General features: G+C 40.2%; 1 protein-coding gene across 3 annotated transcripts in view; it reads right to left on the reverse strand.

Annotated features, from left to right (window-relative positions):
- The window catches only part of TEP1 (telomerase associated protein 1), a 1383286-nt gene that overhangs the window by 944956 nt on the left and 421306 nt on the right, over positions 1 to 17024 (reverse strand). For all 3 annotated transcript variants that reach the window (XR_014966740.1, XM_085618536.1, XM_085618535.1), the window contains exon 15: positions 14386 to 14484. Coding sequence is in view for 2 of the 3 variants with exons in the window: in XM_085618536.1 (XP_085474662.1) it covers positions 14386 to 14484 (99 nt within the window). In the remaining variant the exon portion in view is untranslated. The remainder of the gene's footprint in view (positions 1 to 14385; positions 14485 to 17024) is intronic.

Here is a 17024-nt window from a genome sequence, read left to right on the forward strand (position 1 = left end):
TGATCCTGCAATGGTCCTAATGGTTGACTGATACATCGACTCCTATAACATCGAACTACAAAAATATCAAGTCAATAATATCGTGTACAAAAATATCCACACTCAATACACAAAACTGAAATGATACAAAGATTGATGAAAAAATATCATAACAAAAACATTGATTTAAGTAATATCAACACAAACACCGAAAAAATACATATAAACAATACCAACAAATAACATTTCAACAAACAAACTACTTTCAATATTATAAAATAACATATACCAAACATTGAAAAACAAACATTGAAATAAAAACCCAAAACTAAACAAAAATAAAGATACACTGAAAAACCAAAAACAAATAAACAAACCAACATAAAAAAAATACCAACTATCAAAAATAAACATATATAAAATATAAACAAAATATAACATTTATATACACATGCATTTTAATTACACAAAATAAAACCAAACATTAAATAATTATAATTAATATTAAACAAATTATATGCTAACTGCTCAGAATTCAAAAAAGTACACCAACAGAAACCAATAGAAAACTCTAATTAAATAAACACTATAAAGGCAATCCATTTTCTATTTTACAACGAAATAAAATAGGGAATAAATAAACAATAATCAATTAAATTTAAAACTTTAATAAAAATAGCATTTTCTTTTTAAACCAACAGAAACCAGTGAATAAACCAAGAACATCAAAAAAGTATCCAACAAGAAATAGAGTAAATTAATGAAACTAATAGATTGCATAAAAAAACACTAATACTTTTCTTTTAGCAGCTTTTACAGACTTCGACAAAATATCAACAAAATAAACTTCTTTAACTAAAAATAGTAAGTATTTATTTTTACAACTAAATTATAGAGACTAAATAAACAAAATAATCAAATTAACTAAAACTATAATAATAATTATAAGAACAGGTTTACTTTTCAATACTTTATAATTAATAAATATATAAATATATTCACGGATATACAAAAAAAGGGAAGAAGGAGCAAAATTCATCACAAAAGGGTACACTTTCTGTGCTACATGGGCTATACTTGCACACAAGAGAAAATAACAGGAAACTAAACCCACTGTAAATGTAGTAAATACAACTCCAATTCTTGCTGTGGGTGAGCCACAACAATCAAAACAAATGTTAATGTCAGGAAAAACAACCACCCCCCCCCCCATGTCTCAGAAATCTAGGTCAGAGATGCTTTGAAAATTATAAGAGAAGCAAGTACAAGTTCCCAACAGACCAGTACCCAAATATTTAAAAACTTACCAATCGGGTTCCTGAACATGTGACTGGACAACTACCATCCGTCCCCACTCTAAAACAGTTAATGCAAGAACTAAGAGAGCAACTGTTCAAATAACCCACCCCTCAAAGTTTTCCAGGATTCGAAATATTACAAGGATACACTGTCACACACAAAGATGAGACATACGCTCCTCATGACAATAACTTATGAAAAACAAATTATTATCTTCGCCACCAACAACGTTCAAAAGTCAAAAACACCTGCGAAATATGGATGATGGATGGTACACTCAAACTTCGCACTAGCCTTTTTACCAACTCTTTACCATCCATAGCGAATATGAAGACACTAACATTCCTTCATATACGCACTACTCCCCAACAAGCAAAATACCACCTACATAGAACTCCTTACAGTAATAAAAACACACCCACAACTACTTTCCACAAAAAATAATAATGGACTTTGAACAAGCAATGATTCAGTCAACTTAAAAAAATATACCCACACACTGCAATACAAGGTTGCGATTATCACAACAACCAAAGTATCTGGAGACACCTCCAAACCCACTCTGAGTATAGATTACACCACAAATAGCAACTTTGCTTACCAAATCAAAAAATTATTAGCCCTGGCCTATGTACCAACAACAGAAGTAGCCATCCACTATAATATACTTCTTGAATGCCCTTTCTACCAAGCCGACGAAGCAAAACTAACACCCTTCCTTGACTACTTTGAAGACACCTGGGTTGAAAGGCAACATAGGTCAGGGCAACGAAGGCAACCAAAGTTCCAAATCCCTTGGTGGAAGGTCTATGATAGCACACTAGCTCAAAAAGCTAAAACTAATAACGCAGTGGAAGGATGGCATAATGCCTTCCAAGCCACAATAGGAAGAGGACAACCAACCTTACACAAACTAATAGAAGCCATAAAAAACAGACCAGAGCTACCAAGAGGTAAGGCTAGAGCAATCCCTAACTAAAATAGGCCCTAAACTTAGTTAGCAAACAAAAACAATGTATGAATACCTACAACACAAAATAACTATTTCTGAACACCAAAGGGCTAGAATACCTAGACATGTTAACTAAATCTATACTATAAACAAAAAAACAATGCTAAACATTATAACACATTTTAAAACGATACACTTAAACATAATACTACTCTTTTTAAAATTAATATTTATAATTTTGTCATTTAAAAATTTAAAAACGTACATATAAATATATGACATATTATATTCATTAAAATAAAAAATAAAAAATGTAACCAAAAAAGTTTCCAACACATAATAAATTACTTCGGGGCAGATTACAATAGCGCGCGGATTGCCACCGCCCATATGGCGGTGGCGATCCGCTCGCCATTTACTGCCGCCCGCCTCCCATTATCCCCTTGCCATATTACGATGGCCGGGGGGGGGACCCGGGCGGATGTAAAGACCATCCACCGGTTTTCAGCCCGTCGACCGAGCGGAAAAGGGGCTGGATATGGTGGCGGTGTCTGCAAGACACCGCCATCCATATTACAATATTGGAAATACTGTCCATGGTGGCAGGCAGGTGGTTTCTGCTGGTGGGGTCCCGTAGCGGGCCCCCAGGGTGTTGGGGGGGTTGGGGGTGCACATGGGGGGTACCTATGGTACCTCCCTGCATTTGCATGTACAACGTGGAAGGCACCGCGCGGTGCCCGTCACGTTGTGCATTCAAATGCACAACTTGCATTTTTAACCTTGCGGCAGGTGCTGCTGGCAGCACCGCCCGCCGCAATGTTAAAAATACAGGATGCGCACGCCATTGTGGCGGGCACATCCTAATTACATCAGCGTGACCGCCGCACCTATGGCGGGAGGTCCCTTCAGCCGTTGCGGTGTCTGCCCGCCATTGCAATCAACCCCTTAGTTATGTCGCAGTCGATGGTCCTCAAAAACAAACAAATACATAGTAGACAAATCAAAACACGAATCCATTCGAAAAGAAGGGCCAACAAAAATAAAAATTACAACTGTAGAAAAAAGGCTTCAACGACTCAATCCACTCAATATCAAAACCCTCAAAATCCAGAAAATGAGCTTGAAAAAAAACGCTCCAACAAACCCGAAAAATAAAAGGAAATTTAAGAAAGTAATTATTGTCCGCCCACCACGGCAAAAGGGACCGCCCGCCATAGGTGCGGCGGACCCGTCATGCATATGAAGATGCACCTCCCACACTGGCGGGCGCATCCCGCATTTTTAACATTGCAGCGGGCAGTGCTGTCAGCAGCACCCGCCGCACTGCTAAAAATGCATGTTGTGCATTTGCATGCACAACATGACAGGCTCCACGCGGTGCCTGCCACCTTGTGCATGCAAATTCAGGGGGGTACCATAGGTACCCCCCATGTGCACCCCCCCACCCCCACATTCTGGGGGCCCGCAATGGGCCCCAAAAGCAACACCACCATGGAAAGGCTGCTCACCGCCTGCATCTCAATATGGATGGCGGTGTCTTGCAGACACCGCCACCATGTTGAGCCCCTTTTCCGCCCAGTCGACTCGTCGACAGGCGGAATACTGGCAGATGGTTTTCCTGTCCACCGGGGTCCCCCCCCCCCGCCATCATAATGTGGCGGGGGGAAATGGTATGCAGAAGTGGGAATTGGAAGGAGGATCGCCACCCCATACAGGTGGTGGCAATCCGCCCGCCAACAGATTCGGCCCCCAAACTTTCCTTTAAAAAAAAAAATGCGTCTTCAGCCCCATCTGTTCACGAAACGGAAAACCAGCAAAAAAAAAATACCCACCCTCCCACAATAACATATATAAGTCCACACACATTAATTTCAACATTAAATACAACATAACACAATTAAACAACACATAACTAACACTCTACTACTCTTCAACCATAGGTTAAACACATCAAACACTAAACTACCAAAACAACACCTAACTACACAAAAAACGAACATTTAACACCCTAACAAATCTAACTACACTACTACTACCTCGCCCCTACACTAAAACGACCTTAAAAGTAAATGAAAACAAACTTAGCCTGAACGACGAAACGCAGCTTCCAACCGCGAGATTCAGTCTTCCAAACGGACCTAAAAACAAAACAGATAGCCAGAAAAGTGAGGAAATAGAAAAAAATTTATGCGTAATAACATTTTTAAAAAAGTCTCCCATAGACAACAATGGAGTTATAATTAACAAAAAAACAATAATGTAATATATTTTTAGTTAAATATAAAAATGTACAAAAAACCTACAGAAAATTGTAAAATATATATGAAATATTATATTACCAAAAAACAAACAATTTAATGTTTAATATATATTAAAATGTATATTTCTTTGATGTAGTCACCTTCAACATATAAAATTACAAGACTGTTGTAAATCTGCACCCAATATAACAATGTTTATTTAAAAAATGTTTGATACAATATATATTAAATAATTAAAAAAATGTTCAAAGATTTTTTAAATATTTGATATACTAAATAAAAAGAAAATGTACAACCTTTGTAAAATACATGTTATATCATTTTTCAACAAAAATAAAATTATATAAAATGTATTAAAAAAACATGTAAAAACAAATGTCCTAAAAAGTTTACGTTAAATAAAAATTGAGCAATATTTAAAATCAAAAAGTTTGATGAAAAAACTAAAATATATTTACTTCACTATTACATGACTATACTTCATAAAAATGTACCATTTTTCAAAACAGTTTAAAAAATATATTATACTTTATAATGTATTCTGAATAACACAAATTTCTGAATCATGTTTTTCAATATTTTCAAAAATTGTATAACAGAACCAAATGAAAATAATGTAATTGTGAAGAACAAAAATAAAATTTGAGTTTACAAATAAAAATGTTAATATAAACTGGCATACGTCTCCGTTTTTCTTATTTTAATTTAGATATAAGCTCTGGGAAAATACTACATATTAACCCATAAAAAATTACTACTCCCAACTCCAAAAGCAGCTAAATTCAGGGAAAGTGCTAGATAATAAACCATTAAAAATTACTATTCCAACGCAAAAACCAACTAAGCTCAAGGATAGTGCTGAATAATAAACCATAAACAATTACTATTCCAACTCCAAAACCAACTAAACTCAGGGAAAATGCTATATAATGTAAACATTTTAAATATATAAAACATTTTTTTTATAAATTCAACTAGGAAAAAAAGTCATAAAAAGATACATTTTTAATTTAGCAAAAAAATTGTAACATTTTCAAGAATGTCAAAAAAATATTAAAAAAACAATTTTTTTTTAAATGATCATAAAACTGATATAACCCTTCACAAATTTTTTTTTTTATAAATATTACATTTCTTAAATGTTAAACAAGTGTACAATTCTAAATTTCCCCCCCCAAAAAAGTTACTTAAAACATTTAAAAAATAAAAACAATAAAAATATATAAATATAAACCATTTTCCTATCTTTATTTTAGATATTTTATACAATTTACATTAAAATCTTTGCGCCCAAACAAAACTTCAAAATTTAAAAAAAAAATGTCAAATTAAAAATTATTTAGAAGTTTAACAATTTTTTTATTAAAATGTATTTTAAAACAACTTTCTTAAATTACTCCACACCCTTATCCCCTGAAAACACCAACATCCGGCTCCTACAGTTTACATAAAACTTAAATTTAAAACAAATATTTTTAAATTACTCCCCACCTTTAGCCTCCTAAAAATAAATGAAAATACAATAAAAACAAACATTTTAACATTGAAAAATAAATGTAAACATATAAAATTACCAAGACCAAAATAATTTTAAAAAACTTAAACAAAATAAATTGTTGATACTATTTAGAATAATATTTTTGCCATCAATATTTTCAAAATCGACATTTCTAAATGACACAAAAATCAATATTTTTAACAACGATAAAACTTACCTCGATATTTTACACCATCGATATTCTTGACTCAATATTCATGCAACTCAATATTTCCACATCGATATTCTGTCTCTACACCGTCCTAATTGTGTACTCTCCCAAATGGGTATTTCAGCCAAGGAGGGTAAACTAAGTAAACTACTATTCTTCTCCTTGCTTACAGCTCCATCATGACCCTCAAAAGTTGGAAAGGTAAAATAATAACGATATTTCAGGAGTGGAGGCCAAAAATACAGAGTTAGAACCAATGCCCACGTTGTAGCCTGACAGATATCAAGGACAGGTGCTCCTCATGCCAATGCTGTGGTAAAAGACTTGGCCCTTGCGGAATACGCTCACAGATATTTTGGAGGCTGCTACTTGGCCAGTATGTAGCAGATCTTAATGCAGAGTATTATCTATCTTGACAGGGTCCTCTTCTGTATAGCCTTCAAAGTCTTCGCTTCTGAAACCCCACAGAAAGTTGATCATCTACTCGATTGCCTTTGGTACACTCAATGTAAAAACTCAAAGTTCTTTTGAGGTTCAACCCATGGAGCTTCTATTCCTCTTTCAAGAGGAGTGGGGGCGCAAAGAACTCTGATAGAGTAACCGCTTGCCCGACATAGAAAAGAGTTACAACTTTTAGTAAGAATGTCGTCTGAGTGGCCGCCACCACCACCTGTTCAGAAAAACATGTTGTATGGTGGTTGCACTGAAAGTACCTGATGTTCAATTATGCAATGAGCTCCCTTAATCACAATGAGGAAGACAGTCTTTAAGGTCAGGAGACGCAGTAAAGACCAACTTAAGTTTACACCGTAGCATCCCAAATGGTTTGGGAGTGAACATGTGTATCAAGCGTTTAATAAACCTCATCAGAACAGGTGATTTAAACAAAGATAACTGATCCAGCAAGCGTAAAAAGGCTGGAAAATCCTGCAATTAAGCTTTTCCGCGGCTCACTGCATGGTCTTGCTGGGCTAAGAGCAAACCAAACAAAAGGACATCCGACAGCTTTGTCTGTAAGAGGTCAGAGTCCCAGGCAATAAATCAGGTTACAAATCTGTCCCAGCACACTGCATACAATGATTTCATGGAGGGGCATCTAGCGGCAAGGATGGCATCCACAACTTCAAATGGTACATCAAAAGTAGTCAATTGCCAGTGCTCAATCTCCATGCATGGAGGTGTATGTTACTGAGATTTGGGTGAAACAGATGTCCTGCCAAAGTAGTAGCAGGATTGAATGACGGATGCTCATGCTGATGAGTTTCGGGTGTCAAACTCTCTTGGCCATCTGGGGACACTAGGACATCTTGTGCCCAGTCGGTCCCGATCACCTTCTGAATTTGAGGCAGGGAGGTAGTGGCAGAAATACATAACAGGGTCCCTTGTTCAATCCTAGCCAGAATGCATTTTCTAACCTGTGGTCTTATGGAAACTCGGGTGTCCAAAACTGTTGATACTATGCATGCAACATTGGTAAAAAGATCTAGCCAGAACTCTTCCCATTAGTCAAATACACTCCGCGCCAACTAGGGATATCTACTTACTTAATCTACTCTGGGGGTCAGGGATCTCCAGAAACAAATCTTCCTCTCGCTAGACAGGTCCCAGGACCCCCCCACACCACTCTGCATGTTGCAGTATCACATGGTGGTGGTGTTATTGGTGAGAACCAGCACCAGCCTCCCATAGATGGACGGCAGGAAGGCCTTTAAGGCCTATCAAACAGCCTTTAGCTTCTGCAAGTTGATGTGAACCCAGCCCTCTACTTGAGACCAGGGGTCTCTGGTCTTCTTTTCCTGTTCCACCCCAGTAGCGATGTGTCCATCACCACTGTCAGCTCTGGGTAGGGAAGGGGCAGCAGCCTGAAGCATGGCAGACTGACCAGTTAGACACCGCTGCATGTTGTTGGCCATTTCCACTATGACCCGAATAGAATTGAAAGTGTGGCTTAGATGCTCGCATGTGCCAAGGAGAATGCAGAAGGCTAAGAGGCCAACAGTACTCGGAGACACCCTCACCAGGATCAGGGAGTGAGCCTGAAACATCAGGTTCATAGCCCAAGTCCTGGACATGTTACTATATGGGATAAACCTTGAACTCCACCATGTCCAGAAAGGCTCTGATGAATGGAAGTCTCTGATGGAATCAGGTGGGACTTTGGCTCGTTTATGGTAAACACAAACACTGTTAGGTTCTGCTGTCCAGAGGTGGCCTATGACTGACTGAGGCCAGCCTGCCTTCAGCAGGCAGTCATTGAGGTACAGGAATACAGGCTCTCCCGACCTCCAAAGACAGGCTGCGACAAACATGACTTTTGTGAACACCCGAGGAGTCCTGGTGAGGCTGAAGGGGAGCACAGCAAGATGGAAATGCAGCTGGCCCACCCTAAATTGCAGGTAACACCTGTGGGCCTGCAGGAAGGGTATATGAAAATACGTGAAAATACACCATGCAGTCTCCAGGGCCAGCAGCAGAAAAGATCTGAGCCAAAGTGAGTATTTTGGAATTGCCCTTCCAACAGGCATATCTAGTGTAGCCGGACTGACAGATTTTCTTTTAAAATTCATTCTGGTGTGGGAGGGTTATTGGATGGAAAAGAAAGAAAAATGTGTGCATAGCATTTTTGGGCAGTTGCAAGACCAATGTGTCGCATGTGATGGATGTCCATCCCAGGGCTAAGTGCTGGATTCTTCCTCCCACTGGCTGGGTATACTCCGCTGAGGGCAAACTAAAGAGGTTTGTTGGCCGATGTAGTGGGGGAAGAGGAGCCCCTACTGACCTGAATGCTATCTGCTAGTTCTAGATCCACAGCCCTGGTAGGATTAGGCTGTCTGCTGCATCACTAGGTGGGAAGGCGGTCTCTGCCTATAACCAAGTCATCTGGAACAGCCCCAAATGTTTTAGAACTAGTGCGGAAATTGTTTGGCAGGGGTCAACAGCACCAAGATGTGTATTGCAGCTCTGCTGTCTTTATAGTGTTCCAAAGAGAGGCAAGACCCACGAAAGGGCATAGCCATTAGTGAAGCTTGTACAAGGTCAGAAAATGTGGGAGACCTTGTCCAAGGATGCCTACAAAGGAAAGAACTGATAAAGACTGCCCTGCCTATGCAAACCATGGTATTCAAATGGGCACAGATAATGGACTTGGACTCGCCCTGCCCATCAGAGATCATCTAAACCAGAGAGGCTCCAAGAGCCGCTGGGACTGTTGGCAAAATGTTCCTGGCTGTGTCCTAAATGGCACATGTGTTTTGGAACAATAGACAGAATGCACTAAAGGATCCCTTCTCTATCCAGAGGATGGGGTTCATCTTACTGATCGAGGCCTGTACAATGAGACTCTCCAGAGAAGGTTGCCTGGTGAGAAAATTCAGATCAGTGGGTGCCTGCCGGCTAACGGGGAGAGGTGGAGGGTCAAAAACATGGTTTCAACAAGGTTGCCATCAGAGAATCGGTGAGGGCGTTATTAAACAAGTGCAAAGGTGGAGATGTTGAGGACCCTGGTTGTAGAATCTCTTTCAAAACAACTTATTTAGTTTCAATGGTGCACAGCTATAATTCTAGTACCTTGACTGCCCTCCATAGCCCCTGTTGCACAAGACACACTTTTTCCTTGGTAGGTCATGTGGTGAGTCAAGCTCTCAATTAGGGGAGGTGTCAAGCCACCTGTGTTTTTTAAATCAAAGTATAAGGCATCATCAGTATAAGGGGAGGGGGAGGAGAGCCATCTTCAACATCAATATCCTGGGGTGCACCCTGCTCTGGTACAGGATCCGCGCAAGAACCAAAAAATAATGGATCCTCTGCTGACAGCTAAAACTAGGTATAGGCACTGGGTTTGAGTCAGGCTGCAAACAACTGTTTAAGCTTTTCTAATTTCATTCCGTAACGAAGGTTTAGCTCAAGCCTAAATCGTTTCGGAGTCAGTATGGGAGCCAGGAAATAGGTTCTAAGTGGACAGATGATGCCACAGAGAGACCAATCAGCGGAAATATCGAACTGGAGGCCCCTGCATTTCTGTGTGGCCCAAAGACACTCCAGGGGAAGCCGGAAACACACTGAAAAATTTGCAGAATGGTCTCTATGCAAGCCTTGATCTGCAGCAGGGTTGATGGCAGTCCAGCGAACTCGGGGGCATTGGGACTAAGAAATCGGTTCCATGGCAGGTCACTTCAAATGTGCACAACTTACATTTAAGTGCCCTCGCATGCCTTCTCTTTGGAGTCAACGTGGCAGGATGGGTTTGGGCCTGGCTTCAGTTCCCTATGCTTGCGCTTAGACTTATTTGAGGATTTCGAGCGGGAATAGAGAAATTATAGAACCAGCCCTGTAACCAAGACCAGGAAAGGGTCCGCAACTTGGAGTGAGAGCAGCATCCGCATACAGATTGTAACTTATTTTTGTGTTCAGAGACATTTAACTTTGGCACCCAACCTCAGATTACCTTTGGGTGCTTTAGAGCGCATTTATCACATGACTTAGAGTCATGGTGGCAGCCCAGGTACCAAAGGCACAATTTGCGCAAAACTACAAATAATATCTGCTTCCTGCAGTAGCAGCATGGCCTGTATCCTGTTGTTTTTGGTGGGGACATGTTTACCTATCACAGTGTGGAAACGTTTTGGAGTCGTTACAGTCTGACAACGTTGGGAGAAGAAAATCCAGATTGATAAGAATATAGAAGGGTGGCGCTTATACACGGCTCCGTCCTGTCACTTCCAGGGCAGTATGGAGTCAGCAAGGATCAGCACAACACCACCTAATGGCATGCAGGAGTACTGCACAAAATTCTCTGGATACAGTCTGACACGTGGGGTATTCGAAGGAGAGGAATCGGTGATTAGAAGTATCCATCAGAACATATAAATCATGTTAATTAAAAAAGCACCATTCTGCGGTGTAAGCATCTTATAAAGCATACACTAGGGACCAGTAGCCAGGATATAAAATTGAATAAGGATGGAGAATTTGAGAAAAAACATTAGAAAATAACTATTTGCTCAAAGGTTCGTGATCTTTCCTGAAGAAATGTTTCAATTATTTGAGCAGAAAAGTGAGTAAGTTTCAAGATTATGGGTCACATTCACGAATGTTATTGTGGCAGTAAATGTAAGGTTATGGCCGAAGATACCTCACTTATGCTTACCAAAACATTCCTGGAAAGCATAAATGCATTTTCTCCTGCAGACTTCTTGATCACGAGTGCAGAGAAATCCACAGTAGTAAATTCTCCTCAAAGCGCAGGAAGTGCGAATTAGAAGGCATGGGTAGTCTTGTAAGTTAGAGAAAGCCCACAAACATGCCTTATTGTGAACATTAACAAACTAAGGCCCATATGTATCAAGCCTTTTTGAGATTGCATATGGGCCGATTAGCAGAATCGGACCATTTGTGAACGCAAAAAGGCATTCGTTATGTATGAAAGGCTTTGCATTCGCAATTTGGGTAATCACAATTTTTTGTGATTACCTAAATTGTGAAGGCAAATAGGGAATCGCAATTTGCAAATCCCTAATCCACATGTAAGAAGCCTTTCCTAAATGCGAACTGTGCATTTAGTAAACACTAATTACCTTCAACTTCAAGTTAATGGTAACCATGTGCAAATATTGAAAAATACACAACGATGCATTTTCCAAAGTGCCATGTTGTGCACACACGCTCCTAGGGCATGTGCGCACTTTACATGTGCACAATTAACATTTTAGGGGTGCTTTATGGGGGCCTTAGGTCCCCCAGGCACCCTTTGCTTTGCATATGCTAGTTTGCGATTACCAATTAGGTAATCACATATTAGCTAATGAGTAACCATTTGCCCCTATGAGCCTTTCGGCCCACAGGAACAAATGGAGTCATTACCTAATTGCAATTAGTAAATTACCGAATAGCTATTAGGTAACATCAATGACTCACCAAATCTTTGGCGATTCCTACATACATAGCATTTTGTGATTCTCAAATAGCGATTTGGTAAGAATCACTATTTGAGAATCGCAAAATGCTCTGTTGATACATCTGTCCCTAAAATATGACACTTACCACCATAGAAATGGTCAAAAAGTTACTACAGCCAAAGACAGGAGTAACTCAGTCTCCAGGATGGAAAGGGGATCAGATTACCCATAGTTTTGCTGCAGGCATATGGGAAAGGTGTTATCCACAAGGGAGAAAAATGTTTACCCTGCAGAGAAAAGACAGTAAAATAAAACAAGCATACAGTTGCACAGGGAGGCTTTCATTTCTCCAGGAAGATATCTATGCTATCTAGATTTAGGCCAAGCGGGAATAGAAGCCCAGGGAATGCATCATATGAAATTCGCAGAGGGATACCTGGAAAACAGCTTTTCAAACAAACTTCTGGGAAGGTTTGTGAAAAGGTAAAAAAAGAAAAAAAAAGGTCAGTCGCGACATAAAACTCCACCAGTATTGTTACATTTGCTTTCATGAATAGGCCCCTTTGATAATTAAACTTAACTGCATTTGTGGTGTATGTGTGTATATATTCTTCCGTACAATAGTTACGCAAAACATACGCTTCAGAAGCGTGCAGCTAAAACACTGTTTTAGGAAGACAAATGCAGCCATGTGTAAAAGCAATTTGACAAGATACAAAGTTTTGTTTACAGAAACCACAAAACTGTAGTCTGAAAAGGATCTATCTGAAACTGTTAATCAAGGGTTACGCAGAGCAAAACAACTTTGGCTGCCCTGTAATCCATTACAATGAGGAGCCACAAGAAAACCCCTTGTGTGTAATAACCAGGTTAGCAGGAAACAATCAGATGGTCCTCCCCTTCAGTGTACTGTTGCAACGATTTAAACTAGTGAATGCAGAAACTAAAGTAATGCACAACTGCTATGAAAAATACCCAATTGTGTGCAGAAAAACTAAATCTAATTCTGGGTCACTAAATGTGTTAATCCATGCCAGAATATCCTTGGTGGTCTGCATCAAGATCAAAAGGAGTTCTGGTAGGTACAGGGAAGAATTAGAACTGAGGAACTATGGCAACTGTGGACTTAAATGTAAGGACTCAGAGCCTAGCAAGATGTAGCAGGAGAAATAGTTTTTGAAACCTTTAACAGCAGCTCAGTTCTATCTTTCTGCCTTACCTAGTGGAAATCATCAGATTGTCACACATTTAATTCTGGTACAAATTCCACAGAAAGGTGCAATGTCTTGGGTATTATTTGACACTTTCCTAATCTTCAATATTTTTTATTTAAACTAGTTCTTGTTGAGTTTGTGGCAATCCAGTTTACAACAACCATACTGTATGTTGTGGCCAGGACTCAGATACTGCATACGTTTTCTCCCTTATAGTCTCGCATTCGCCACATGACCTGTCACAATGGAATTTACTCAGCCACTCTACATCACTAGGGAAAGTTGGGGCCTTGCTTGGTTTCCCGGGAAGAGAGGGATATTGCTATCAGGACCATACCAAGGAAGCGATCACTGAAAGATCTAGGCAGATGTAACAAAGATCCTACGCACACGCTGTGAGTGTCGAAATCAAAAGCCAGTACGCTAGTATCAGGATCGGCGTCGGGTATGCGTTCAGTACCAGATATCCGTATTCGCTTCAGATCGCACTAATACTTTGGCTCACTTACACGCCCTATCCGTCTAGCAGCACGGAATATCCTCCGATCTTCCAAAATCAAGGGTTAATCACAACCGTTGGAGGTTTTCAATGGAATATCGAGGAATCTTACACTGTTGATCAGCCGGGTCGAAATTATAACCAGCGATTTGATTTAGACATAAACCCGAAGACTTATACAGTCTTGAAGAAGTCGGGAAGTAATCCCACAACGATTAAACACGTGTTGGCTGGACCGTTTGTTTGAATAAAAGACAAAGAAAAGACTTTATAAGACTTGACCAACATCTGTGCTCCAATGACTTTATGAACTATCATAGGACACTCACAGCGTGTGCATAGGTTCGTTGTAACAGTAACGTGTAGGATCTTGATCCTCCACAAATTAGGGGTTGCAGGGTGTTTTCCCCTACCTCTTGCACCGCAAATTCCATGAAATCAACATATAACACGCACAAATAATCAGGCACCACCACTTCCTATACAACCAAAATCCCTCATTACTAAAACAAAGGTCTTGGCAGATGCTCCAGAGTCTGCAGCTCAGTATGAATGAAAGAGAAGAAAAATCACCCTACCTTCTTCTTGTGGGACACCAGATCCAGGATGTACTCTACCAGTGGGCTGCACTCCGAGGTGGAAGTGAAAGCAGGATCCCAGGTGGGACTCTCTTCATTCTATGTACAAAGAGAAAATAGATCCCTTCAGTAACAATACAGGCGTACAAAAATAAAAGCTTCTATCAAAAGGAAGACAATAGACCACTCACCAGGGTCGGGCTGGCCTTTAGGGCAACCAGGCAGTGCGAACAAGCGGATGTGACAAGTCAGTGGATGGGCTGTTTTTTTAGCTGTTTATGGGCCGGTTTGTTTGTTGGGGCGGGTTTTATGGTTGATTTCCCTTATATTAATACAAACATTGCCTGCAGCTAGCTTAAATCCATGAAACTTTCCATATCTTACAAAACCACTTATGAAGCGTATCTTAAAAAATTCAAAATTTCCCCAATTTGTAAATATCGGCCACTTTTTTAGCTACCTAATTAATTAATTAATGAGTGCCACTTTTATTTAGGTGCTCGTGCCTATTTTCTGTCCCAGTCCGACCGTGCCGCTCACCCGCAAGCCTTTCCCTATATTTGCATGAGTACAAGGGAGCACAATGGATGTACAGCCATGAACATTTGTCAGTGACTCCAGAAATGAGCTACACCTTGGGATACTAACATGCATGCAATCTTCAAATATTTAAAATGTGCAGGGTTGGACAGACTGGGGTTGTGGGGATTATTCAGACATTTCACCAAGGTACTGATACAGAGTTAACAATTACAGGGTAGTGGAGGAGACAGTGGAAGAAAGGGTACCATTTGATTTGCGCTGTCAGTAGCCTTCCTAAGCCCAGCAACGTCAGGGCAGGGTGGGTGCATTCACCACTGAATGTTGGCCTGGCAGTGCTGGGCTGAAGGTGAAGTGGGCTTGCCAGGTCAGAGATAACAGAAGCTCGCGTTTATCCATACCTAGGATCATGGAATCCCTGAGACCAGGGGAGGTTGAAAAGGCTCCAGCCAGCCTTGCTCCACAAGGCCGAGAAAGTTTGCTTGCTCTGGAAAATAGAGGCTGGTGAGATGAGCCCATCCCAAAAGTAAGGGCGGAGAGAGAATTATGGCAAGTTAGGATAGAAATTCTTTTTCCGAGGGAAGCATGTTGGTTGTGTGTGGTAGTTTCAGCTTGGGGAAGCTATGGAGATGGTCAAGTGAGGGTCGTAATTTAATACAGCAGGTTCTCCCAACCGACCTTTGGCTGAAGTGGGGGCTGGAGAGCCTGTGATGACGCCCTTCACATTGAAATACAGTGATGTCAAAAGTTTGTCAACTATCATTAGTTGGACAGATGTCAAGGAATAACAGCTTCACAAAGTAGGAAAATGTACATGATTATATTCTAGCTCTCATGACGATTATGGATAAAGCCAGCGAATACAAAAAACCTCAATCATAGCAGCTGATGCCTGAAGGACCTTGTGTTCAGCAGTCCTATCTGTGAGTGGTTGTGGCAAAGAGGGAGATTCCATCAGAGACAGTTAAATGTATAAGAGAATTGTACAAATTATCTACTGGCTCTTCAGTTGTAATTAATAAACCATCATGTGCTTTCGAGATTTCTCACGGGACAAGAAACTGCAGCCCATTGAGCAGTTCCTGCTTGTAATCTAGCCCTTCTTGTATTCGTGTTCCGTTCTGTGCCCAAAGACCTTGATCCTCATTGGAGTAACCGCGTTTTTTAATGTTTAGAGAGCCATGTCTGTTATTGCCCTAAAAAACTATCCACTATATTGCCCCCAAACGGTGTTTTGGGGGCAGAGTGAGTGCATACATGTGGCACAAACTGTTGAACTCTGCCCTTTGCATCTTCTGCTTGTGGCTTGGTGGCGTTGTGTGTTGCCATCGAGAATGCGTTTCAAAGGATGTTGTGGAACACTGGCCATCATGTTGGTTGACTGTAAATGACTGTGAATCCTGACCTCTCCTACTACTAATTGATCCATTTCTAATGTGGCTCTCACTTGTAAAGAACCCAGTGCCTTCGCAGGGTCATTGGTATTCTTCATCTTTTCAAGAGAATCACCTGCAGTCAGTCCGAAGAGATGATTCCCAGTAAATGGCATGTAAATTACTCCCAGTTTGAAAGCTGGAATCCAAATCGTTGCGAGTCTATAAAAACTATTCCTGAAGACAACTGTCTACTCGTTGTCCCAGCGGATCAACTGATTCGACAAGAGTTGGGGATGGTATTCCCAACTTCCATAATGGACTTAGCATGTTTGTATGTTGTTCTGGCAAACGATATAACAATTCCTCAGTCCCCCCTGCTGTTGAAGTCTTTAACGAAAGATTAGCATGGTTGAGTTTGCAATTCTCCCCTAAACAGCAGCTTGCTTCATCTTTTTACTCACTGCCTCCAACTTCTTAGTATCTTTGTCTTGCGAACATATCAATGATGGTCGGTTTGATCTTTTCCTCACTTGGGCAAATATAATTGAACCTAATTCAACATGTCATTTAATATATGCTTGGCCATGTCAATTTATATTTTTACCTATGTTTGCTGTAACTTCCTTAATGATGCTGGTTTCTTAAGGACATTTCTACTGAGCTGTAATATGCTGGGAATCACTGGAAGAAACCGACTACTTTGCAAAGTGTTCTAGATCTCTG

This window comes from Triturus cristatus, chromosome 7 (genome assembly GCF_964204655.1).
Source record: "Triturus cristatus chromosome 7, aTriCri1.1, whole genome shotgun sequence".
NCBI lineage: Eukaryota > Metazoa > Chordata > Amphibia > Caudata > Salamandridae > Triturus > Triturus cristatus.